The sequence below is a fragment of the Pseudophryne corroboree genome, chromosome 1 (assembly GCF_028390025.1).
Source record: "Pseudophryne corroboree isolate aPseCor3 chromosome 1, aPseCor3.hap2, whole genome shotgun sequence".
NCBI classification, from domain to species: domain Eukaryota; kingdom Metazoa; phylum Chordata; class Amphibia; order Anura; family Myobatrachidae; genus Pseudophryne; species Pseudophryne corroboree.
Window position 1 is genome coordinate 683,201,916 of NC_086444.1, and position 25,064 is coordinate 683,226,979.

At 45.8% G+C, this 25,064-nt stretch overlaps 1 protein-coding gene across 3 annotated transcripts in view; it reads right to left on the bottom strand.

Moving 5' to 3' along the window:
* Nucleotides 1-277: 277 nt before the first annotated feature.
* Nucleotides 278-25,064, bottom strand: part of PGPEP1 (pyroglutamyl-peptidase I) — a 99,299-nt gene continuing 74,512 nt past the window's right edge. For 2 of the 3 annotated variants that reach the window (XM_063914751.1, XM_063914753.1), the window contains 3 exons: nucleotides 17,364-17,480; nucleotides 13,955-14,187; nucleotides 3,870-4,466 (listed from right to left, as the gene is read on the bottom strand). In XM_063914751.1, the coding sequence (XP_063770821.1) occupies nucleotides 4,274-4,466; nucleotides 13,955-14,187; nucleotides 17,364-17,480 (543 nt within the window). In that variant the 3' untranslated portion in view covers nucleotides 3,870-4,273. Of the gene's footprint in view, nucleotides 2,572-3,869; nucleotides 4,467-13,954; nucleotides 14,188-17,363; nucleotides 17,481-25,064 lie in introns of those variants that run through there. The other variant, XM_063914752.1, reaches the window with a different exon arrangement.

A 25,064-nucleotide genomic window follows, 5' to 3' on the forward strand; every position in this document is an offset into this window, starting at 1 on the left:
GTCATATTTAGGTGTCTAACTGATAAATTAGCCATCTTTTTCCTTCCATATAAGAGAAGGAATATATACAAAGCTATTACTGGGAGTCATTTGTGCACACTTGCTAACAGACCAGGTCACTGGCAGCTAAGAGGAGCATGGCACACCACCAGGAGGGTGGTAAAAGGAGCATGGTCTGAAATAGACCGGTTTGGTTTTTTAGACCATAATGCTGGCAGGTATGAACATAGCTTTAATGTATTATGATTTGCATGCCAAGTAATACAGTCTACGCATATTGAAAATCATATGAATGAGCACATTTAATGACAATTGACACTGATCACAAGATATTTCGATTGTACTAGATACATGGTAATTAAAACAAAATAATTAGATTTGACCAGCTAGTTAAGACTACAAGAGCTTAATGAATGTGCAGTACATATGATATATGGAACAGAGGTACATATGCTGAGCAGGGTGTCTAGTAACTAAATGGACAAACTGTAGCACAGCATTATAAACCTGATCATAGCAGACAACAGTTGTGACCGATAGGAGGAGAGGTAGAATCTCAGTCATGTCCATTTCTGCAAGCACATGTAGTATTAGCCTATGCCACATACTGTATAACAAACATTGAAAATGGCCAACATCTCTAGTACATGATATTTGTACAGCTATTTCTCTTTATGAAAAGGCAGTAAGTGTAGGATTTTATGCAGCCTTGTTGCTTCAATACAGATTTGCAAAACTGAAGAGCTTTGGCAGGGGTATGGGTCATTAGGTCGACAACACTTAGGTCGACATGCACTAGGTCTACAGGGTCATTAGGGCGACATGGAAAAAGGTCGACATGAGGTTTTTTTTATGTGACGGGGAACCCCAATCAGTGCAGTGTCCGCTCGCCAAGCTTCGGGCAAGGTGCCACGCTCCACTACCGCTGCACTCAGCACAGGTTACCGTTCCCAATTGTAGTCCACGTGGATCGTATGAAAAAGTACAATAAATGAAAAACAAAAAAATAATAATATGTGAAAAACTCAGGTCGATCTTTTTCCATGCCAACCTTATTCATGTCGGCCTAATGACCATGTCGATCAACAGTGGTCGACCTAATGACTGTCGACCCAAGTCTTATCGACCTAATGACCGTATGCCCTATGGCACAGCAGAATTAAAATATTCTAGCTGCAGAGGTAGTCAAATGGTAGTTAAGATTTACATTTAAAAAATAAAATAAAAAAAAAGGTGTCCACCAGTACTAGCGGCAACTACAGTATATAGGTTACAAACAAATTAGAATGTTGGTACAGTTCTTTAACAATAATGCAGGCCTGACAATAAATGCAATATATCTATGGATATGCTTTAGTGAGAGAGCTTTAGAAACACCACCACTACCCTCTTGACAGCATCATTCAACTCAGAAAGAAAATGATCCACAATGTGGCATTATTTAGAACCTGCTAATTCTGCCCTTTTTTTCTTAAAGAATGTTAAGGTAAACAGTCCTTTACAGAGATTATGGTCTAAATGCATTACATTATACTCCCCTCATCTCTTTAATATTTACAAGTGCAGTCTCAGACCAACCTTTTTCCAGGTTAAATGTGGTAGGATGCATCATATCAATTGATTCACCATGTACTGGATTGCAGTGTGTCCAGGTTACAAGCGATTTGTATACATTCCAGTTAAAAAGATATTCTGACACAATACACTTGAAATCATAATATACAACATACATGTCATGCTAGAATACGGTCTTCATTTTCTACACTCTGAGTCTCTACTGGATATGATTGCGTTATCAAAAGCAAAGATACATTATAAAGAAACTTCAAGCATAAAAGTGTATACCTTAGCCCAGTGGTTCCCAAACTTTTTTGTCACGGCACCCTAGAGCATATAAAAAAAATATATAATTTCATGGTGCTTTAGGCTAAAAATTTTATTCAGAACAAAAATATTAAATGAAGTAAACTGTGGGTCAGTTGTGTTGTGAGGGAGAGGAGTCACTTCTGTTTGTCACATATTTTATGATTGGCAGCCACCAGCGCTTGTTTTGTCTACTACATTAGCCGTAATTAATTTGAATTGGTTCTGGACCACCGACCCAGGACACCCCTGCAAGTGACCCGAGGCACCCCAGGGTGCCACAGCACACAGTTTGAGAACCACTGCCTTAGCCTGTGAAATAACTAGCTACATACAAAAGTGCCTGGATTTGTAATATATAGATGTAGACTAATTCATATGTAGAATAGTTAATGTCAGTTGTGCTTTCTAGTTACATTCTTATAATCCCTGGGATACCAACCATGTTTGCCCTTAGTACAAATTGATTGTCCAGCTAAAGCTACCTGAATAGGGCATTAAAAACTTATGTAGCTAGCGGTTGTAAAAGTAGACACATTGCAAATTATAAAATGACCAAACAATATGTTCTTGAATGTGCAAGTAGGTTGTAATTAGAAGATTATAACACATTTTCATAGTTTACCTTGTATTAAGTATGATTACGGTTTTACTTCAGAACAATAGGTTCGCTTTGCAAGTGCTTTGGACTGAAGGAAAGTGGAGGATCTGTCAAATATGAAGGTGACCAGGGAATAAGCAGACATAAAACTTTGATTTCCTGTGCTCTCTCATGGTCAAATGAAGCATAACAAATGTTTTTTGTCCTCATGTGTGGATAATGACATTTCTGTGCAGAGTAATTTACTATACATATACAACTATATATGGCACATAGAATGCTCATAGTATACTTCTATATTTAAACATTCAATGAAGCCTTAACTGCAGAATAAAACATCAAACAAAATAAATTATCCCAACCCCCTTACATTAATCTCAACATATACATCCCTTGTCAGAATCTAGTTTGCTTTTAGGACTCATTTTACAACGGTTTTCCCACGGACAGAAATATAATTTTGTTATTTCCCAAATAGTTCATAACTGACTGGAAAATAAAATGTTCTTGCCCCAATCACTGTTAAAGACTGGGGCACAAATGAGGGAAACCCGGTGTAATGGTAGCCAGTACTTGCCCTGGGTGTAGGCGACTTAGAGAACAGAGGTCGCTACACTAACTTCTGATTGTGAGTACCATAGCCTGTCTCCTCTGTTCTTTCCACTGCCCGCCACCTCATCGCATTAGGCACCAGATGTGATTATTGTACATCATACACCAAAGTGGATGGCTGTGAAGAACTCGCTAGTCCAGGATTATGGAAGTATTGTGAGAGATGTCCGGGATGCAGGTGGCCGCAAGCTGGAGTGAGCCAGCCAGTAAGGAGGAGGTGTTTAAGAGGGGTAGGGTGAGATGGAACTTCTGTAGTGGAAGTGAAAGATCCATGGCGTTGCTTACTGCCTGGAGAATTAATCTACCGCCTGAGTCACATTGACACTTAGACCATAGATTGTATACACAGTACTGGCATAGTGACCGTAAGCCAAAGCAACAACATACAAGTCTGGCCAAGAGAGGTCTCTCATGGCATATAAGGGAGCAGGTCAGCTACTAATGGTATAAGTAATTAGGGAAAATGGACAAATGTGTTTACCAGTTTCCACTATTTGTAATTATCATTTAGATATTATATGGATACATAGGACTGGCTGCAATTTAAGGGGTTCTAGCTAAAACCTTTACTCTCACCCAGAGAAAGATGTTGGTACAACGCTGCTTTGAGGTGGCATCTATTTCTGATGGTAGACAAGGTAATAATCTGCTGTTCCCCACAATAAAAAAAAAAATCTATTTTTTTTATTGAGGTGGAAAAAACTCTAGAACTGGGATGGGGAACCATCGGCCCTCCAGCTGTTGTTGAACTACACATACCAGCATGCCTTGCTACAGTTTTGCTATGTGGCCATGCTAAAACTGTTGCAGGGCATGCTGGGATATGAAGTTCAACAGCAGCTGGAGGGCCGAAGGTTCCCCATCCCTGCTCTAGAACAAGATCACCAATCACTACATTGCCCCATGATAAAAACAAAAACATACCATTTTCAGATTATGTACGCTCTATTGCCATGGACCCACTACTCCCTACACACTACAGACAGCACTAAGCATATTTGGCAAGGAGAGATGAGATAACAATGCCCCACATTGCCTGCCACCCCCCCACCCCCACAAAAAAAAAAAAAAAATTCCAAAGATGGAACAGGAAAACAAATATTCTGTGGTCTAAAAAGAAGTGTGCTTTCTTCAGTGTGATTGATGCATTTTCCACATACAGCGATTAGGTTTGACAAAAGAAGAGAATGTTGTTCATCAATGCTTGTGATCACAGTTGATCTGATCTTCCGATTGATCCAGCATGTCCAGGATCACTTTTAGAATAGCTTGCACAGCTTGTCCCAGTTGTTCTGATGTGTACGGCTTACCTAAAGGAGGCACATGGATGAACACGGATTTGCCATGGCTCTTGTATAACGAGGTGTAGTAAGTGAAGTCACACAGGTACCTGAAAGAAATAGCCAGTTAGAAATACCACACTAGCAAGCTGAATAGTTGCAGTGTAAGTGGGGCATGGACTCTTGAAGCACATGCTTATTTCAGCCCATTGAAAAACCTAGTGGTCGACCATTACCCACAATGGGCGAGAGTTGTCCTTACAACAGTGTCTCCGCGCCATTGCCGGCATCACAAATTGTACCCAGGACTCTCATATTTTTGGTCACAGCCATATGAGGCTGCAAACAAAAATATAGCGAGTCTGGATTTAACATGAGTGTGGCATATAGCCACACTTGCTTGCGGCTGCGAGTGATTAGCAGGTAATTGAATTGACATCCTAGTGTTAACAGTATTGCTACAAATGGTAGGCATTTCCAAGACCAAGCTTTTGTAACATTACCTGTTATAAATTGCAAAATACATAGTGTAGCGCATCCAAGTAGATGGATAAGCAGGTGCTACACACACACACACACACACACACACACACACACACAGTGACTCTGTTGAAACGTCGGAGCGGTTTTCCTGACAGTTGAAATGCTACTTATACTGTAGGTATTTTAACCATGTGATTATAATGTAATGTTCTGCTTACTAGCATGTTTAAAGTTACAATTATTGCATGGTTAAAACGCTTGAAGCACCATTAAAACTGTGTTGGGATAATGGCCAGGCACTCTAATTTTGACAGTTAATGTCGAGAGAACATCAATCCCCCCCTGTAATTTACTGCCTCGTCAATAAACAACTAGCCACAGTGGTGATGCCATGATCACTTTTGACAGCACTTCTCTCTGAAATATCCTACCTGTTCTGTATGTGTTTACCAATGTATCCAGTCCTTTCAATGCAGCCTTATAATTTGTTTCTCCTGCATCCACTCTAGGGGACACTGCTACCATGGGTTGCTGGAGTTGACCAAAGTAGCTGGCACTTAAACAAAGAGAGCTATAGCTTTAACCACTTAACAGACTATTTTTAATTTTAAAATCGTTCATATAATTATTATTATTTTTTTAATTTAATATAGATGAAAAAGTTTTTTTTTTTTTTTTTTTTTAATTATGCACATATGAAGAACGGATCTCCTAGCCAAAAACTGGGGACACAGTGGTGCTGTGTGGTCACGTGATCTGACCATGCCAGTTAAGTGGTTAAACAAAATCTCCTCCTCTCTGCAACCATCAGAAGGCAGCGTTTTTCAAAGTGTCCTTAAGAGTTGGGCTTGTTCTGTTGATTGTTTTTTTGGTCGCGGGTGGCCCAGGTTATGGGACGCTCGGCTGACCAGCTCCTGGTGGGTCTCCAGGCCGATGCCTCCAGGGACTACTTGATGAATTTAGTGGAATAAATCCAAGGTGCATCGGAATGTTTGAGAGGAGGTGCAGGAAGGAGTCCAGGTGGCATTGAGAGTTTCAGCTTCAGATATTTCAGCTAGGTGGGCTCTATGGCTGTGTTACTGGGAATGGATTCTGAATCCAAATACTCTTTGAAAGCTCTTCCCTATGGAGGGGATGTTCTTTCTTCATTTCCTGTGGCTGCACCTAAGCAGAAGGGTCTGAGATTTCACTCTTTTCACAAAGGGGAATGCCCTACCACGCACAATAAGACTCTCCCCTAGTCTCCGAACGATCCCTGAAAACTCGCCTCTTCGGGCTAGCTTATCACATTCCAGAACCGCTCACTCAACTTTCATAAGCTTTCATATCCGATTATATCCCCTCTTGTACAGTCGGCACATATCCTCCCCATTTTCTCTCTCTTCACTTTCCCTTCTTTCTGCCCATGGGGCCTAATTCTGAGTTGATCGCAGCAGCAAGTTTGTTAGCAATTGGCCAAAACCATGTGCACTGCAGGGGAGGCAGATATAACATGTGCAGAGAGAGATAGATTTGGGTGTGGTGAGTTCAATCTGTAATCTAAATTGCAGTGTAAAAATAAAGCAGCCAGTATTTACCCTGCACAGAAACAAAATAACCCACCCAAATCTAACTCTCTCTGCAAATGTTATATCTGCCCCCCCCTGCAGTGCAGATGGTTTTGGCCAACTGCTAAAAAATTTCCTGCTGCGATCAACTTGGAATTACCCCGATGGTTCATCATTGCTGTGATGTGATATCATGCAACCCACCTAGAACCTTTGCAATTCAGTGTACAAATATGCAATAGTGCCTTTCCTTGTGTATCAATGCCTATTTCCCTATAGATTGTAAGCTTGCGAGCAGAGCCTCTATGACTGTTTGTTTATTACCCAGTTTTGTTTTATCATTGTGTCCAATTGTAAAGCGCAACGGAATTTGCTGTGCTATAAAAGAAACTGTTAATAAATAAATAAAGCGGCAGTAGCTAGGGGATAAACCACCAGAGGTAGGATCTTTTCCAGCCAGGGATCAGCGCTACAAGATAGCTTTGCAGGGGACTTTAGACACTCAAGATACCAAGGCTTGGGGATCTAAACCAGAGATTATGTAATCGTCCTCAAGGGTCTTTCACCCAGCCGATTTTCCCCCTTACTGTTTCCTAGGACAGGGAGCAAGCAGGTCTTTCTCGCCCATTCTCATTCTACGAGCCCTGAACACCAGGCTTTGGGCAGACGATTTTCAAACAAGTAATCAGCGGCATGGAGACCAACAAATGTGTGGCATCAATAAACGAAGGATGATCATCTTCACGTTCCTATCTGAGCCAGCCATCATTCTATCCTCAGGTTTGACCACAACTTTTCACAAAAATCATGGCAACCTTGTTGCGGAAAGAAGGTATAACAGTTCTATCTTACTTACTGTAGACAATCTTCTCCTAAAAGCAGACTCTGTACACTATTGGAGGCACACCTAGACCTCACTGTGAAGGTTCTTCTGGACCACGGCTAGATTTTTGGACATCAAAAACCTTGCATCTCATGCCTTCTCAACGAATGACGTTTCTGGGGGGAAATCTTCAATATCCGCCTTCAGAGTATGTGTTCCTTCCGGAAACCAAAGAGCATTCTCTTCAGGCCAGTAAAGTTATGCCAGTGCTTCATCTTACAGTCTTACTTTGCATGAAGTTGATGGGGAAAATGTACTTTTCTTGGTCAAATCTCCATACTCTCACGGAATTCTGATTATTGATACTGGATTAAAATAGGATTTTAATACCTACAGGTAAATCCTTTTCTCCTAGTCTGTAGAGGATGCTGGGGACTCCAAAAGGACCATGGTGTATAGACGGGATCCGCAGGAGACATGGGCACACTATAAGACTTTGAATGGGTGTGAACTGGCTCCTCCCTCTATGCCCCTCCTCCAGACCTCAGTTATAGGAACTGTGCCCAGGGAGACGGACATTTCGAGGAAAAGGATTTTTGTTACAGTAAGGGTGAGATACATACCAGCTCACACCACAACACACCGTACAACTGGATTACCAGGAAAACCAGAGAACAGTATGAACGAAAAACAGCAACAAGCTGAACATAACCCATACACAACCTTCATGTAACCGAAAACAACAAACTAACAATACAACTGCAAGTAACAGTCCGCACTGGGATGGGCTCCCAGCATCCTCTACGGACTAGGAGAAAAGGATTTACCGGTAAGCATTAAAATCCTATTTTCTCTTACGTCCTAGAGGATGCTGGGGACTCCAAAAAGGACCATGGGGTCTATACCAAAGCTCCAGACCCGGCGGGAGAGTGCGGACGGCTCTGCAGCACCGACTGAGCAAACATGAGGTCCTCATCAGCCAGGGTATCAAACTTGTAGAACTTAGCAAAAAAGTGTTTGAACCCGACCACGTAGCTGCTCGGCAAAGTTGAAGTGCCGAGACCCCTCGGGCAGCCGCCCAAGATGAGCCCACCTTCCTGGTAGAATGGGCCTTCACTGACTTCAGCAACGGCAATCCAGCCGTAGAATGAGCCTGCTGGATCGTATTACAAATCCAGCGTGCAATAGTCTGCTTGGAAGCAGGATTTCCAATCTTGTTAGAAGCATACAGGACAAACAGAGCCTCCGTTTTCCTAACAAGAGCCGTTCTGGCGACATCAATTTTCAAAGCTCTCACGACATCGAGATATTTTGGCACCGCCACGGCATCGGTAGCCACAGGCACCACAATAGGTTGATTTATGTGAAACGAAGAAACCACCTTCGGCAGAAAGTGTTGACGAGTCCTCAATTCTGCTCTATCCACATGGAAAATCAAATATGGGCTCTTGTGATACAAAGCCGCTAATTCAGACACCAGTCTGGCGGACGCCAAGGATAAAAGCATCACCACTTTCCAAGTGAGAAATTTCAACTCAACCTTTCGCAAGGGTTCAAACCAGTGAGACCTAAGAAATTGTAACACCACGTCAATATCCCACGGTGCCACGGGTGGCACAAATGGAGGATGGATATGCAGCACTCCCTTCACGAAAGTCTGAACTTCAGGAAAGACGGACAATTCTTTTTGAAAGAAAATAGATAAAGCCGAAATCTGCACTTTGATGGAACCCAATTTCAGGCCTGCATCCACGCCTGCCTGCAAAAATGGAGGAAACGACCAAGCTGAAACTCCTCTGCAGGAGCTTTCTTGGCTTCACACCACGACACATATATTCTCCAAATACGGTGATAATGCTTCGCCGTGACCTCCTTTCTAGCCTTAAGGAGAGTGGGGATGATCTCCCCAGGAAAACCCTTCCGAGCTAGGATTTGGCATTCAACCTCCACGCAGTCAAACGCAGCCGCGGTAAGTCTTGAAATACGCATGGCCCCTGCAGTAACAGGTCCTCTCTGAGAGGAAGCGGCCAAGGATCTTCTATGAGCAATTCCTGAAGATCCGGATACCAGGCCCTTCGTGGCCAATCTGGAACGACGAGTACTGCCGGAACCCTTGTTCGTCTTATGAGCCTCAACACTTTTGGAATGAGAGGAAGCGGAGGGAACACATATACCGACTGAAACACCCACGGAGTTACCAGGGTGTCCCTTGACCTAGAACAATACCTCAGAAGCTTCTTGTTGAGGCGAGACGCCATCATGTCTATTTGAGGAATTCCCCAACGCCTTGTCACTTCTGCAAATACCTTTTGATGAAGAGCCCACTCTCCTGGATGGAGATCGTGTCTGCTGAGGAAGTCTGCTTCCCAGTTGTCCACGCCCGGAAGGAAGACTGCTAACAGAGCGCTCACGTGCTTTTCCGCCCAGCGAAGAACTCTTGTGGCCTCCGCCATCGCCGCTCTACTCTTTGTTCCGCCCTGGCGGTTTATGTACGCTACCGCTGTTACATTGTCCGACTATATCAGGACAGGTAGACCTCGAAGCAGGTGTTCCGCTTGCAGAATGCCGTTGTAGATGGCTCTTAACTCCAGAACGTTTATGTGGAGACAAGTTTCCTGGCTTGACCACTTTCCCTGGAAACTTCTTCCCCGTGTGACTGCTCCCCAGCCTCGGAGACTTGCATCCGTAGTCAGTAGGACCCAATCCTGGATTCCGAACCTGCGTCCCTCTAGAAGGTGAGAACTTTACAGCCACCACAGGAGAGAAATTCTGGTCCTGGAAGATAGACTTATTTTCCGGTGCATGTGCAGGTGAGACTCGGACCATTTGTCCAGCAGGTCTCACTGAAACACCCGGGCATGAAACCTGCCAAATGGAATGGCTTCGTAAGCCGCAACCATCTTCCCTAGCACTCGAGTGCATTGATGAATCGACACTCTTGCTGGTTTCAGAATCTCCTTGACCATGCATTGGATTTCCAGAGCTTTTTACGCTGGAAGAAACACTCTTTTGCAGTTCCGTGTCCAGTATCATGCCCAAGAAAGGCAGCCGAGTTGTCGGAATCAACTGAGACTTTGGCAAATTTAGAATCCAACCATAATGTTGCAGAACAGTCAGGGAGAGTTCCACATTTCTTAGCAACTGCTCCTTCGATCTCGCCTTTATCAAGAGATCGTCCAAGTACGGGATAATTGTGACACCTTGCTTGCGTAGGAGTACCATCATTTCCGCCATCACTTTGGTGAAGACCCTCGGGGCCGTGGAAAGCCCATACGGCAACGTCTGAAATTGGTAATGATAATCCTGCACCGCAAATCTCAGGAAAGCTTGGTGTGGAGGATATATCGGGACGTGTAAGTAGGCATCTTTTATGTCGACTGACGCCATAAAATCCCCCCCTTCCAGACTGGAGATCACTGCTTGAAAGTTTTCAAATACAGATTGAGGGATTTTAGGTTCAGGATCGGTCTGACTGAGCCGTCCGGCTTTGGTACGACAAAGCCGTCCGGCTTTGGTACGACAAAGAGGCTCGAATAAAACCCTTCTCCCCATTGGGACGGGGGTACCGGGACAAGGACACTCTGCTGACACAGCTTTTGTATCGCAGCACTCACTACTTCCCTTTCTGGGATAGAAACTGGCAAAGCGGATTTGAAAAATCGGTGGGGGGGCACCTCCTGAAACTCCAGTTTGTACCCTTGGGACACTATGTCTAATACCCAAGGATCTAGGCCCGAGTGAAACCAGACCTGACTGAAGAGTCTGAGACGCGCCCCCACCGGCACGGACTCCCGTAGGGGAGCCCCAGCGTCATGCGGTGGACTTGGCAGAGGCCGGGGAGGACTTTTGGTCCTGGGAGCCTGACACCGCAGGCGACCTTTTTCCCCTTCTTCTACCTTTTGAAGCAAGGAAGGACGAGCCTCTTCCTTTTTTGTATTTATTAGGCCGAAAGGAATGCATCTGATAATGGGGTGCCTTTTTCTGTTGCGCTGGAACATAAGGAAGAAAAGATGACTTACCCGCTGTAGCGGTAGACACCAGGTCAGCAAGGCCGTCACCAAACAAGACACTACCTTTATATGGGAGAGCCTCCATTGCTTTCTTGGAGTCGGCACCAGCATTCCATTGATGAATCCACAGCGCTCTCCTGACCGAGACTGCCATGGCATTGGCCCTTGATCCCAAGAGGCCAATATCTCTCGCCGCATCCTTTAGGTAAGCTGCAGCGTCCCTGATATAACCGAGAGTCAACATAATGTTATCCCTATCCATGGTATCCATGTCAGATGCCAAATTATCAGCCCACTTAGCAATAGCACTACTCAGACCGGCCGTGGCGTCGGCATGGGTGAGGAGTGCACCCGTAGTGACAAATGGATTTTAATGTCGTTTCCTGCTTACGATCCGCAGGATCCTTGAGGGCAGCAGTGTCGGGAGACGGCAGAGCCACCTTCTTGGACAGCCGTGACAGAGCTTTGTCCACATTTGGAGAGTACTCCCACTTTTCCCTGTCGTCAGAGGGGAAAGGATATGCCATAAAAATGCTCTTGGGAATCTGCCACCTTTTATCAGGCGATTCCAAAGCTTTTTCACAAAGAGCGTTCAGTTCATGAGAGGGGGGAAACGTCACCTCAGGCTTCTTTCCCTTAAACAAACAAACAAAACAAACAAACAAACAAACAAACAAACAAACAAACAAACAAACCCTTGTATCAGGAACAGCAGGCACTTCAGAAATATGTAAAACATCTTTAATAGCCACAATCATGTACTGAATACTCTTAACCAATTTTGGATGTAAACTGGCCTCACTATAGTCGACACTGGAGTCAGAGTCCGTGTCGGTATCCGTATCAGCTATTTGGGTAAATGAACGCTTTTGTGACCCTGAGGGGACCTGTACCTGGGACAAGGCGTCCTCCATGGATTTTCTCCACGTTGGTGTCTGAGAAACAGATTTATCCAGCCTTTTAGACAATAACGCCACATTTGCATTCAATGTACTCAACATATTCACCCAATGTAGAAAAAAGGGGATTATCAAGTAATACCTTTGGCGCTATTAATGGGTTGCTTTTCTTACAGCAGCTAAATACCGGGGTTAGTCAAGCCCCACAACTAGAACACCAACAAAAGAATTATTAGCGCTTGGAAACTGGATAAGAATTTTTCTAATAACAATTTTAATAAATTGATTTAAAAATAATGATATTGTTGCAACAATTAATAAAACCACAATGTATTAGATTTGATTTGGGCAAAACTTAGCACTGCAGAATCAGAAAAGTTCCATATACTAAGATATGGTTAGTTAGCTGGTACTCAAATTAGCCAATTCATCCTCAAAAACAGTTGCCACAGTCCAGGAACAGTTGCAAGCGAATGGAAAATACCAACTGCTGTTGGAATAGACCTTACGTAGCTGGTTCAAGATGTTACTTGGTCCAAGTGATTTGCTCAGGTCAAATATTGCAGATGTCCAATTCGCAGATGATGATGGTTCCTATATCCGACTTCTAGGCTTTTAAGAGGCTTGAGGTCTGACTTCTCTCCCCTCACTCCCACGAAGCAGGGAGCCTGTAGCCAGCAGGCCTCCCTGAAAATAAAAAACCTAACAAAGTATTTTCAGAGAAACTCAGGAGAGCCCCCCTAGTGAGGTCTGGAGGAGGGGCATAGAGGGAGGAGCCAGTTCACACCCATTCAAAGTCTTACAGTGTGCCCATGTCTCCTACGGATCCCGTCTATACCCCATGGTCCTTTTGGAGTCCCCAGCATCCTCTAGGACGTAAGAGAAATTACCTTTGATACAGCGCCTCAAATAAAAGGATATGAACAGTGTACTTTGATCCAATATTGGCTCTTAATATAAAACAGAATTGGTTGGAGTGAGAGTATGGAGGTTAACTGACATAAGTACATGGGAAGAATCCAGGCTTGAGGGTCTGTGTTCTCTGGGACCCATGTTAGGAAAGATTGACATAATTTGTGAACAGTATCTAATGTTTGGAACTGTGACTTGTAATTGGACATTATATTGGAGACTATGCAAACCCATACAAATATCTTCATTTGAGGTCCAACATACAAGCAGAGAGAAATTGTAATTCATTTTTTCAATTGAGGCTTCCTCTATGTAGACCCGCTTTCATATTTTTGATGTATGAGAATACATCAAGTCTATCCAGATGATGTCAACATGATAAACTGCCCTTGGTGGTCTAGTGGTCTCTCACCTTTCCCCAGCGACAGAGGTGGCTCCAGTGTGGTCCCGATGGTCAAATGAGAATTTGTTCCAATGGAAGGATCTGAGGATCGGCATTCTGGTGAGTATTACTCCCCCTTATCCCTACCCCTAACCTTAGCATACCCCACAGCACCCTCAGAATGTTGACATTTAATGTTGACTTGTAAGCCAGCTTGAAAATGCTAATCTGATGCTTATTGACAGTTCTGATACTGACATTGTAGTGTGGACCTTATGAACGAAATTTACCATTCGACCAGATACCATTTTTAATAAATGTACTAACTCCCCAAACAATTCCAATTGGGCTGTTGTAGATGCATCTGTTATCTCTTCACCTTAGTTAAGAGAAGTCTATAGTTTTCAATCAAATGTTTGAAAAAGATTATCTCATAAGATACATTACTGAACTTTTGTGACTCACATACAACATTACCAGAGTGGTAATGTAAATGGATTAAAAAAAATAAAACAAATTCAAATTGTAATTGTGTAATGTACCTGCCCGCATCTGCAGACACTGTAAACTGAATATCTGGTTCAGCTGATGCTGCTCTCTTGCACACCACATCCATGTCAATAGCAGTCTGTAAACATTCTGGGCCTCCTTCCACGCAGCACTGTGTCCCTGGGGAGAACCGGCGGTTGTCTAGACCATGGTAACCTTTGTTGTGACCACATTTCTCTAACGTTACCATTGTGGCCATGCCAGAAACTCCAACGTGAACTATCAGCTAGGAAGAAAATGCAAATAAATATAAATATAATTACACATACATAGCAACACGTCTCCAAGGCAGAATATGTGAGAGATAGTTAACTAGGTGATTCATCGCACCCTATGGGCGCTCTTCACACTATCGTAAGGGGCTACGCCCCCTTTACCCTTGTGGCGTGCAATATTTGTATTATATGGAGTATTACCTCCAATCACAATTGTGCGAGTGGTTAAATATTGAACGGACAAAGGGCGTGCAATGGTTAAGGGGTCGTAGTCCCTTGCAATGGCGTGAACAGCGCACGCAGGGCATGATGAATCACCTAGTAGGTGCTGTGGTTGGGGAGAGTGGCGGGTGCTTGGGAGATGCGGATGGGGGAGGGGGTGCGCGGGTGGAGGAGGGGTGGTTGCAAGCGTGCCGCAGATGGTGGAAGGGCTGGTGCGGTGGGGCGGGTGCAGCGGATGGGGATCCGGAAGTGCGGCGAGTGGGGGAGGGGCGGTTAACGCTTCTCCTCCTGGAAGCAGCTAAGCTGCTGTCCTCCCTTTGGCAGTGGCTCTCCCGGAGACTCGCACAGCAGCCAGTCACTATGGTTAGCGCTGGTGTCCCAACGCGCCGCATTACTGGGAAGAAGATTCACTCCATAAACTACAGCTCCCAGCAGGCCATAGCGCCGGAATACTTTGGCGCTAAGGGCTGCTGGTAGGTGTCGTTTATTTAGTGCTTCTACTTCCCTGTAATGAGGCGCGTTGGGACACCGGTGCTAATAATAGTGAATGGCTGGCAGAACTGACTGACTTGCTGAATCAATGTACAAGGTGAGAGTGCTGTGAAGTGTCAGTGACACTGCACACCCACTGCACTGCACAGTACTGTCACCTTTTACATTGATTCAGCGTCCAGACATTACCCTCCGCGATATCACCCACTCTATCCGTTACATTAGCCATCTCTGGGCTTCCAGGCCGGCAGCCCAGGTGATGTGTTGTGGAGTCAGGGCCTCTGGGGATCCGGGCGCGGCTGTGGCGGGGTGTCACTTCTATGACATCACGCGCAAAGGAGGCTTCGGGGCTCAGAGTATGCAGCGCAGGGAGGGCTGCGGCGCTTTCATACACATCTATGCCGGTGGCCGCAGCAGCTTTTGTTCCACCTGCGCTGCGGCTATGGAGTGGGGATTGTTGATGCCGGAGGGGGCAGGCGGACTGGCAGCAGGACACAGGACACTGCATTAAAAAGGATTTTTTTTTCCTTATCTACAGCGCAGAGACTTGCTGCAGAAGCAGTGGCATACACTCCAACTGTACCTTTTTGGCAGGTACAGTACCTTTTTTTTTCATGGTCTGTACCGATTTTTGCCTCTCCAAACTTCCTTTGAAAGTACAGGAAAAGGGGCTTGGCCACGCCACTGTACCCATGGCCACGCCCCCTTTTCAAATTTGTAGGGAATATTATGTGTAGATTGTTGGAGGGTGTGTTGCTGCAGATGCAGTGGGCCTATTTTGGGGTGTGGACCTGGAGCTGCAGCTCCATCAGCCCCATTGTTAATCCTGCTCTGGGAACACACAGCAGCCAAAGGACAGAACCTTCCACTGGATGTAACCTGTGTAGGAGGGCGTTTTTCACCCAATCATCTGTGGACTGGGTGTGATAGACCTGCTGCTAACCCAATGAGAGCTCCTAGCCCTAGTGTCTTTGATCCATAAACGGGACTTATAGCCCTCACTGCTAAGAGCTTTGGTGTGCGCCAAGGAACACCTCCTTTCACTCCTCCCTGTGCAGGTGCTTCTACTTCTATGCTGGCAGTCATATTCTTCCATGTTTAGGTGATCAATGCGGTTTGTGTTGTTCGCACAATGAACAATGGCGATTGCTGGAGCATGTAAGAGGCCGCCTGCCTATGTGTAGTGGAGCCGCATAGATCCAAATTTTTATTCTATATCAGGAATCCTAGTGAAGGAGGAGTGTTTCATAATTTCTACTGCAGGGGTGAAGGAAGTTTAATATGCATATACAATTAATGGCAGGAATTCGTGGACCTCGCAACTAATTATGAATGACCATGGGTATGCGTGGTCAGATTTTTATTGGTGGCAAAATCCCACTGGAGGGAAATAAAAAAAAAAAAAAATCAGCATGCAGCCCACCTAGAGGCTGCCAATGCTGTGTGTAGAGAGGGAGCAGGCTAGTGCACTGTGTGAGGGGAGGGGTTGCAAGGTTATAGGGGTAGTGGAGAGCATCGTGTGCACAGGAGGGGGTGAGGGCTAGTGTAGGGTAGTGCATTCGGTGTGTGGAGGAGGTGCATGCTGAGGACTAGTGTAGTGCAGTGTGAGGGTTAATATAGAACAGTGTGCTAGCAGTGGATGCAGGGTGAGAATAGTGTAGAGCAGTGTGTGCGGGGAGGTGGTGCAGGGTTAGGGGTATTGTAGTGCAGTGCAGGGTTATTGTAGAGAAGTGCATTGTAGTGTGTGCACAATAGGAGGTGCAGGGTTAGGGGGTAAGGTAGTGCATTGAGGGGGTGCAGTGTGTGCAGGGGGGGGGGGGGGGGGGGGTTTGCAGTGTAAACATAGTGCAGTGAGTGCAGGGCGGGGGGTGCAGGGTGAACATAGTGCAGTGTATGCTTGGAGAGGCTGCACGCTAAGCGGTAGTACAGTCTAGTACAGTGTGTGCGGGGAGGGTGTGCAGGCTTAGGGGTAGTGTAGTGTAGTGCAGTATGCTCTTCGAGAGACTGCAAGCTAAGCAGTAGTACAGTCTAGTACAGTGTGTGCGGGGAGGGGGTGCAGGTTGAGGGGTAGTACCTGTGCCCAGTACTTGGAATACCTACTGCCTATAACTTTGGAAAGCAGAGTAGGACATCACAACAACAAACATCATGTGATAAGAAACAACTTGCACCCAATTAAATACCATCTTGCGCCACATAATTTGCTACCAATTGAATATGCACATAGAATCCCATAACTAGACAAATCCTTATTTTGAACTTGTAAAATTGACCTGTTGTTCCATACAAGATTACGAGAGTCTGATATAAATGAAATAACTAATCATACAAATTGTAAAAGTATTTTTGTCTGCAATCTTTAGGTGCGCTTTCATTGAAAAATTAAATACCATTAGCAGCGTTTACCTAGTTTTCAGTGACAGAAAGAAAGATAAATGAACAACTGATTTAGTGAATAATTCCACAAACGTACCTGAGGCCTGTGCTTTATCCATAGATCTGGGATTAACCTTTGCACAGTTTGATATTCAACTGGAATTTCATAAACATGTAGATCAACCCCATCTCCAAGTCCTAGCTTTTGCAGTTCCTGTAAGAAAAAGCAAAAAGGTTTTGAGGGAAACATGTGCAACTGCATTATTCCTGACTTTCTGCTGGTTTATACAGCAAGCTACGTATGATATAAGGGAAACAGACAACCTTTTACATTTAGGTACTCATTTATCAATAAAACTAAATGTGAATGATACTATTTGTTGCATATGATAAATGGTACTCCAGCCAATCAGTTCCTGTCAGGTGTTCAGCTCCCAACTGTCATGTGAACATTGATAAATGAGCAAAGTAGTGCACTTAATCACTCAAAGTTCAGTGTGTGTGTATATATATATATATATATATTATATATATATATATATATATATATATATTTTTTTTTTTTTCTGTACATTAAGTAGTGCAACATATCGAAAAACACACAGATGCTTTTAGCAACTCCTTGCATTATTCAGAAGATTTACAAAAAGGACTTCAAATGAACAAAGCAACTAATTACTTTAAAAGAAAAACGCTGATGTTTTAGTGGTAGGAGAGAAGTGGCAGCGCACAGGCCACGAGCACCCCATCAGCCTCTCACCCAGTTTGTAGTACTCTGATGTAAGAGAACAAATGCATCCGAGTGAGTGGGGCCGTCTTCTTACAAGTCATATGTTAACACTCTACTGATGCTTTTTTCTCATTATACGCTTCTCCAAAATAGGAATCTGCAGCCCTGTTGTGGGATCAAAGAACACGCCAGACCACTATGGAATACGCAAGTATATGTGAATTCTGTGGAATTTAGATTTGCTGACACCATATCAAAACAAAATTCCCAAATATTTGCATACATACATACATACATACATACATACATACATACATACATACAATACACACTATAAACAAAAGTGTGTGTGTCCCTGTCCCACTCCACACACAGAATGGGCTCAGCAGCACTGTGGGTAGTACACTACGGGTGTATTTATAATGTTTCTTAGCCAAATATTATATTGTGTTACTCAATCTATCGGCTAAATGTAAATTGCCTCCAAGATCTGAAGTTGCGGAACTTTTGTGCAAGTCTGCCCATTTTTTTTTAAAGCAGGAATCATTTACAAGGTAAAACAAATGATTGCTGCTTTAAAAAAAAAAAAAAAACCACACAGGCAGACTCGCACAAAAGTCCCGCACCTCCACAACTCGGAGGCTATTACATTCAGCCGCATACTGCATTTTTTTTATTGGATTGAGCAGGAACGAACTACTCATACTGCATAGTGTTGTTTGTACTGAATATTGCAATGCGGATATAAGGCACTGCTGATATTTACACTGTAATACAGTTTGATTCCCATGAAACCATTTTTAGTACTCTGTTAAGTACCAATTCTAACGTACCACTAGGGTTATTACTAATGAAAATGTAAAATAATAAGAATTTACTCACCGGTAATTCTATTTCTCGTAGTCCGTAGTGGATGCTGGGGACTCCGTAAGGACCATGGGGAATAGACGGGCTCCGCAGGAGACTGGGCACTCTAAAAGAAAGATTAGGTACTATCTGGTGTGCACTGGCTCCTCCCTCTATGCCCCTCCTCCAGACCTCAGTTAGGGAAACTGTGCCCGGAAGAGCGGACACTACAAGGAAAGGATTTGGAATCCAGGGTAAGACTCATACCAGCCACACCAATCACACCGTATAACTTATGATAACCATACCCAGTTAACAGTATGAACAACAACTGAGCCTCAAACAACAGATGGCTCATAACAATAACCCTTTAGTAAGCAATAACTATATACACGTATTGCAGAAGAAGTCCGCACTTGGGACGGGCGCCCAGCATCCACTACGGACTACGAGAAATAGAATCACCGGTGAGTAAATTCTTATTTTCTCTGACGTCCTAGTGGATGCTGGGGACTCCGTAAGGACCATGGGGATTATACCAAAGCTCCCAAACGGGCGGGAGAGTGCGGACGACTCTGCAGCACCGAATTAGCAAACTCAAGGTCCTCCTCAGCCAGGGTATCAAACTTGTAGAACTTAGCAAATGTGTTTGAACCCGACCAAGTAGCAGCTCGGCAAAGCTGTAAAGCCGAGACCCCTCGGGCAGCCGCCCAAGAAGAGCCCACCTTCCTTGTGGAATGGGCTTTTACTGATTTTGGATGCGGCAATCCAGCCGCAGAGTGAGCCAGCTGAATCGTGCTACAGATCCAGCGAGCAATAGTCTGCTTTGAAGCAGGAGCGCCAAACTTTGTTGGCTGCATACAGAATAAACAGCGAGTCAGACTTTCTGACTCCCGCCGTTCTGGAAACATACATTTTCAAAGCCCGGACTACGTCCAGCAACTTGGAATCCTCCAAGTCCCTAGTAGCCGCAGGCACCACAATAGGTTGGTTCAAATGAAACGATGATACCACCTTAGGGAGAAATTGGGGACGAGTCCTCAATTCTGCCCTGTCCATATGGAAGATCAGATAGGGGCTTTTACATGACAAAGCCGCCAATTCTGACACACGCCTAGCCGATGCTAAGGCCAATAGCATGACCACTTTCCACGTGAGATATTTTAGTTCCACGGTCTTAAGTGGCTCAAACCAGTGGGATTTCAGGAAATCCAACACAACGTTAAGATCCCAAGGTGCCACTGGTGGCACAAAAGGAGGCTGAATATGCAGCACTCCCTTTACAAACGTCTGAACCTCAGGCAGTGAAGCCAGTTCTTTTTGAAAGAAAATGGATAGGGCCGAGATCTGAACCTTTATGGACCCTAATTTGAGGCCCATAGACACACCTGACTGTAGGAAATGCAGAAAACAACCCAACTGGAAGTCCTCTGTAGGGGCCTTCCTGGCCTCACACCAAGCAACATATTTCCGCCATATGCGGTGATAATGCTTTGCTGTCATATCCTTCCTAGCTCTTATCAGCGTAGGAATTACTTCATCCGGTATACCCTTTTCCGCTAGGATCCGGCGTTCAACCGCCATGCCGTCAAACGCAGCCGCGGTAAGTCTTGGAACAGACAGGGCCCCTGCTGCAACAGGTCCTGTCTGAGAGGCAGAGGCCATGGGTCCTCTGTGACCATCTCTTGAAGTTCTGGGTACCAAGTCCTTCTTGGCCAATCCGGAACAATGAGTATCGTTCTCACTCCTCTTTTTCTTACTATTCTCAGTACCTTGTGTATGAGAGGAAGAGGAGGAAACACATATACCGACTGGAACACCCACGGAGTTACCAGTGCATCCACAGCTATCGCCTGAGGGTCCCTTGACCTGGCGCAATATTTTTTTAGCTTTTTGTTTAGGCGGGACGCCATCATGTCCACATGTGGCCGTTCCCACCGATTTGCAATCTGCTCGAAGACTTCTTGATGAAGTCCCCACTCTCCCGGGTGGAGGTCGTGCCTGCTGAGGAAGTCTGCTTCCCAGTTGTCCACTCCCGGAATGAACACTGCTGACAGTGCTTGTACGTGATTCTCCACCCAACGAAGAATCCTTGTGGCTTCCGCCATCGCCACCCTGCTTCTTGTGCCGCCCTGTCGGTTTACATGGGCGACTGCCGTGATGTTGTCTGACTGAATCAGCACTGGTTGGTCTCGAAGCAGGGGCTCCGCTTGACTCAGGGCGTTGTATATGGCCCTTAATTCCAGTATGTTTATTTGCAGACGAGTCTCCTGACTTGACCACAGCCCCTGGAAGTTTCTTCCCTGAGTGACTGCCCCCCATCCGCGGAGGCTTGCATCCGTGGTCACCAGGACCCAGTCCTGTATGCCGAACCTGCGGCCCTCGAGAAGATGAGCACTCTGCAGCCACCACAGAAGAGACACCCTGGCCCTCGGGGACAGGGCGATCAGCCGATGCATCTGAAGATGCGATCCGGACCACTTGTCCAACAGATCCCACTGAAAGATCCTGGCATGGAACCTGCCGAAAGGAATGGCTTCATATGACGCTACCATCTTTCCCAGGACTCGCGTGCAGTGATGCACCGACACCTGCTTTGGTTTCAGGAGATCCCTGACCATGGTCACTAACTCCTGAGCCTTCTCCTCCGGGAGAAAAACCTTCTTCTGTTCGGTGTTTAGAATCATGCCCAGGAAGGGCAGACACGTCGTAGGAATCAGCTGCGACTTTAGAATATTCAGAATCCAGCCGTGCCGTAGCAACACTTCCTGAGAGTGCGCTACGCTGACCAACAACTGCTCTCTGGACCTCGCCTTTATGAGGAGATCGTCCAAGTACGGGATAACTAACTCCTTGCTTCCGGAGAAGTACCATCATCTCCGCCATTACCTTGGTAAAGACTCTCGGTGCCGTGGATAGACCAAACGGCAACGTCTGGAACTGGTAATGACAGTCCTGTACCACAAACCTGAGGTACTCCTGGTGAGGCGGATAAATGGGGACATGCAAGTACGCATCCTTGATGTCCAGAGATACCATAAAATCCCCCTCTTCCAGGCTGGCAATGACCGCTCTGAGCGATTCCATTTTGAACCTGAACTTTTTCATGTAAATGTTCAAGGATTTTAAATTTAGAATGGGTCTTACCGAACCGTCCGGTTTCGGTACCACCAACAGTGTGGAATAGTAACCCCTTCCCTGCTGAAGGGGGGGTACCATTATTATCACTTGCTGGAGGTACAGCTTGTGAATAGCCGTCAGGACTATCTCCCTCCCCGTGGGAGAAGCTGGCAAGGCGGATTTTAGGTAACGGTGAGGGGGCGTCACTTCGAATTCCAGCTTGTATCCCTGAGATACAATTTGTATAGCCCAAGGATCCACTTGTGAGCGAACCCACTGGTTGCAGAAATTTCGGAGACGCGCCCCCACCGCTCCTGGCTCCGCCTGTGGAGCCCCAGCGTCATGCGGTGGACTTAGTGGAAGCAGGGGAGGACTTTTGTTCCTGAGAACTGGCTGCATGGCGCAGCTTCTTTCCTCTACCCCTGCCTCTGGCAAGAAAGGATGCACCTCTGACTCTCTTGCTTTTTTGAGAACGAAAGGACTGCATTTGGTAATATGGTGCTTTCTTAGGCTGTGAGGAAACCTGTGGCAAGAAAGTCGACTTTCCAGCTGTCGCTGTGGATACGAGGTCCGAGAGACCGTCCCCAAACAATTCCTCACCCTTATAAGGCAAAACCTCCATGTGTTTTTTTAGAGTCGGCATCCCCTGTCCATTGCCGAGTCCATAAGACCCTCCTGGCAGAAAATAAGATTTTACTCACCGGTAAATCTATTTCTCGTAGTCCGTAGTGGATGCTGGGGACTCCGTAAGGACCATGGGGAATAGCGGCTCCGCAGGAGACTGGGCACAGCTAAGAAAGATTTAGGACTACCTGCTGTGCACTGGCTCCTCCCACTATGACCCTCCTCCAGACCTCAGTTAGGATACTGTGCCCGGAAGAGCTGACACAATAAGGAAGGATTTTGAATCCCGGGTAAGACTCATACCAGCCACACCAATCACACCGTATAACTCGTGATATGATACCCAGTTAACAGTATGAACATAACAGAGCCTCTCAACAGATGGCTCAACAATAACCCTTTTAGTTAACGATAACTATATACAAGTATTGCAGACAGTCCGCACTTGGGACGGGCGCCCAGCATCCACTACGGACTACGAGAAATAGATTTACCGGTGAGTAAAATATTATTTTCTCTGACGTCCTAGTGGATGCTGGGGACTCCGTAAGGACCATGGGGATTATACCAAAGCTCCCAAACGGGCGGGAGAGTGCGGATGACTCTGCAGCACCGAATGAGAGAACTCAAGGTCCTCCTCAGCCAGGGTATCAAACCTGTAGAATTTTGCAAACGTGTTTGCCCCTGACTAAGTAGCAGCTCGGCAAAGTTGTAAAGCCAAGACCCCTCGGGCAGCCGCCCAAGAAGAGCCCACTTTCCTCGTGGAATGAGCTTTTACAGATTTAGGGTGCGGCAGTCCAGCCGCAGAATGTGCAAGTTGAATCGTGCTACAGATCCAGCGAGCAATCGTCTGCTTAGAAGCAGGAGCACCCAGCTTGTTGGGTGCATACAGGATAAATAGCGAGTCAGTCTTCCTGACTCCAGCTGTCCTGGAAACATATACTTTTCAGGGCCCTGACTACGTCCAGTAACTTGGGATCCTCCAAGTCCCAAGTAGCCGCAGGCACCACAATAGGTTGGTTCACATGAAAAACTGATACCACCTTGGGAAGGAATTGGGAACGAGTCCTCAATTTCGCCTTTCCCATATAAAATACAGATAAGGGCTTTTTTTCAATTCTGATACACGCCTGGCCGACGCCAAGGCCCACAGAATGACCACTTTCCACGTGAGGTATTATAGCTCCACGGATTTAAGTGGCTCAACCCAATGCGACTTCAGGAAATCCAACACCACGTTGAGATCCCACGGTGCCACTGGAGGCACAAACGGGGGCTGACTATGCAGCACTCCCTTAACAAAAGTCTGAACTTCAGGCAGTGAAGCCAGTTCCATTTTGGAAGAAAATCGATAGAGCCGAAATCTGGACCTTAATGGAACCCAATTGTAGGCCCATAGTCACCTGACTGTAGGAAGTGCAGAAATCGACCTAGCTGAAATTTCTCCTTTGGGGCCTTCCTGGACTCACAGTACGCAACATATTTCCGCCATATGCGGTGATAATGGTTAGCGTTCACTTCTTTCCTAGTTTTAAATAGCGTAGGGATAACTTCCTCCGGAATTCCCTTTTCCTTCAGGATCCGTCCACAGCTATCGCCTGAGGGTCCTTGACCTGGCGCAATATCTTTGTAACTTTTAGTTGAGGCGGGACGCCATCATGTCCACCTGTGGCCTTTCCCAACGGTGTACAATCATTTGGAAGACTTCTGAATGAAGTCCCCACTCTCCCGGGTGGAGGTCGTGTCTTCTGAGAAAGTCTGCTTCTCAGTTGTCCACTCCGGGAATGAACACTGCTGACAGTGCTAACACATGATTTTCCGCCCATCGGAGAATCCTTGTGGCTTCTGCCATCGCCATCCTGCTTCTTGTGCCGCCCTGTCGTCTACATGAGCGACCGCCGTGATGTTGTCTGACTGGATCAGCACCGGGCCGGTGTTGAAACAGGGGTCTAGCCTGACTTAGGGCATTGTAATTGGCCCTCAGTTCCAGAATATTTATGTGTAGGGAAGTCTCCTGACTTTTCCATAGCCTTGGAAGTTTCTTCCCTGTGTGACTGCCCCCCAGCCTCGAAGGCTGGCATCCGTGGTCACCAGAACCCAGTCCTGTATGCCGAATCTGCGGCCCCCTAGAAGATGAGCACTCTGCAGCCACCACAACAGCGACACCCTGGCCCTTGGAGACAGGGTTATCCGCCGATGCATCTGAAGATGCGACCCGGACCACATGTCCAACAGATCCCACTGTATGGGACCTGGCGAATGGAATTTCTTCGTAAGAAGCTACCATCCTTCCCAGGGCTCGCGTGCATTGATGCACCGACACCTGTATACGTATTAGGAGGTCTCTGTCTAGAGACGACAACTCCTTGGACTTCTCCTCCGGGAGAAACCCTTTTTATCCTGTTCTGTGTCCAGAACCATACCCAGGAACAGTAGACGCGTCGTAGGAACCAGCTGCGACTTTGGAATATTCAGAAT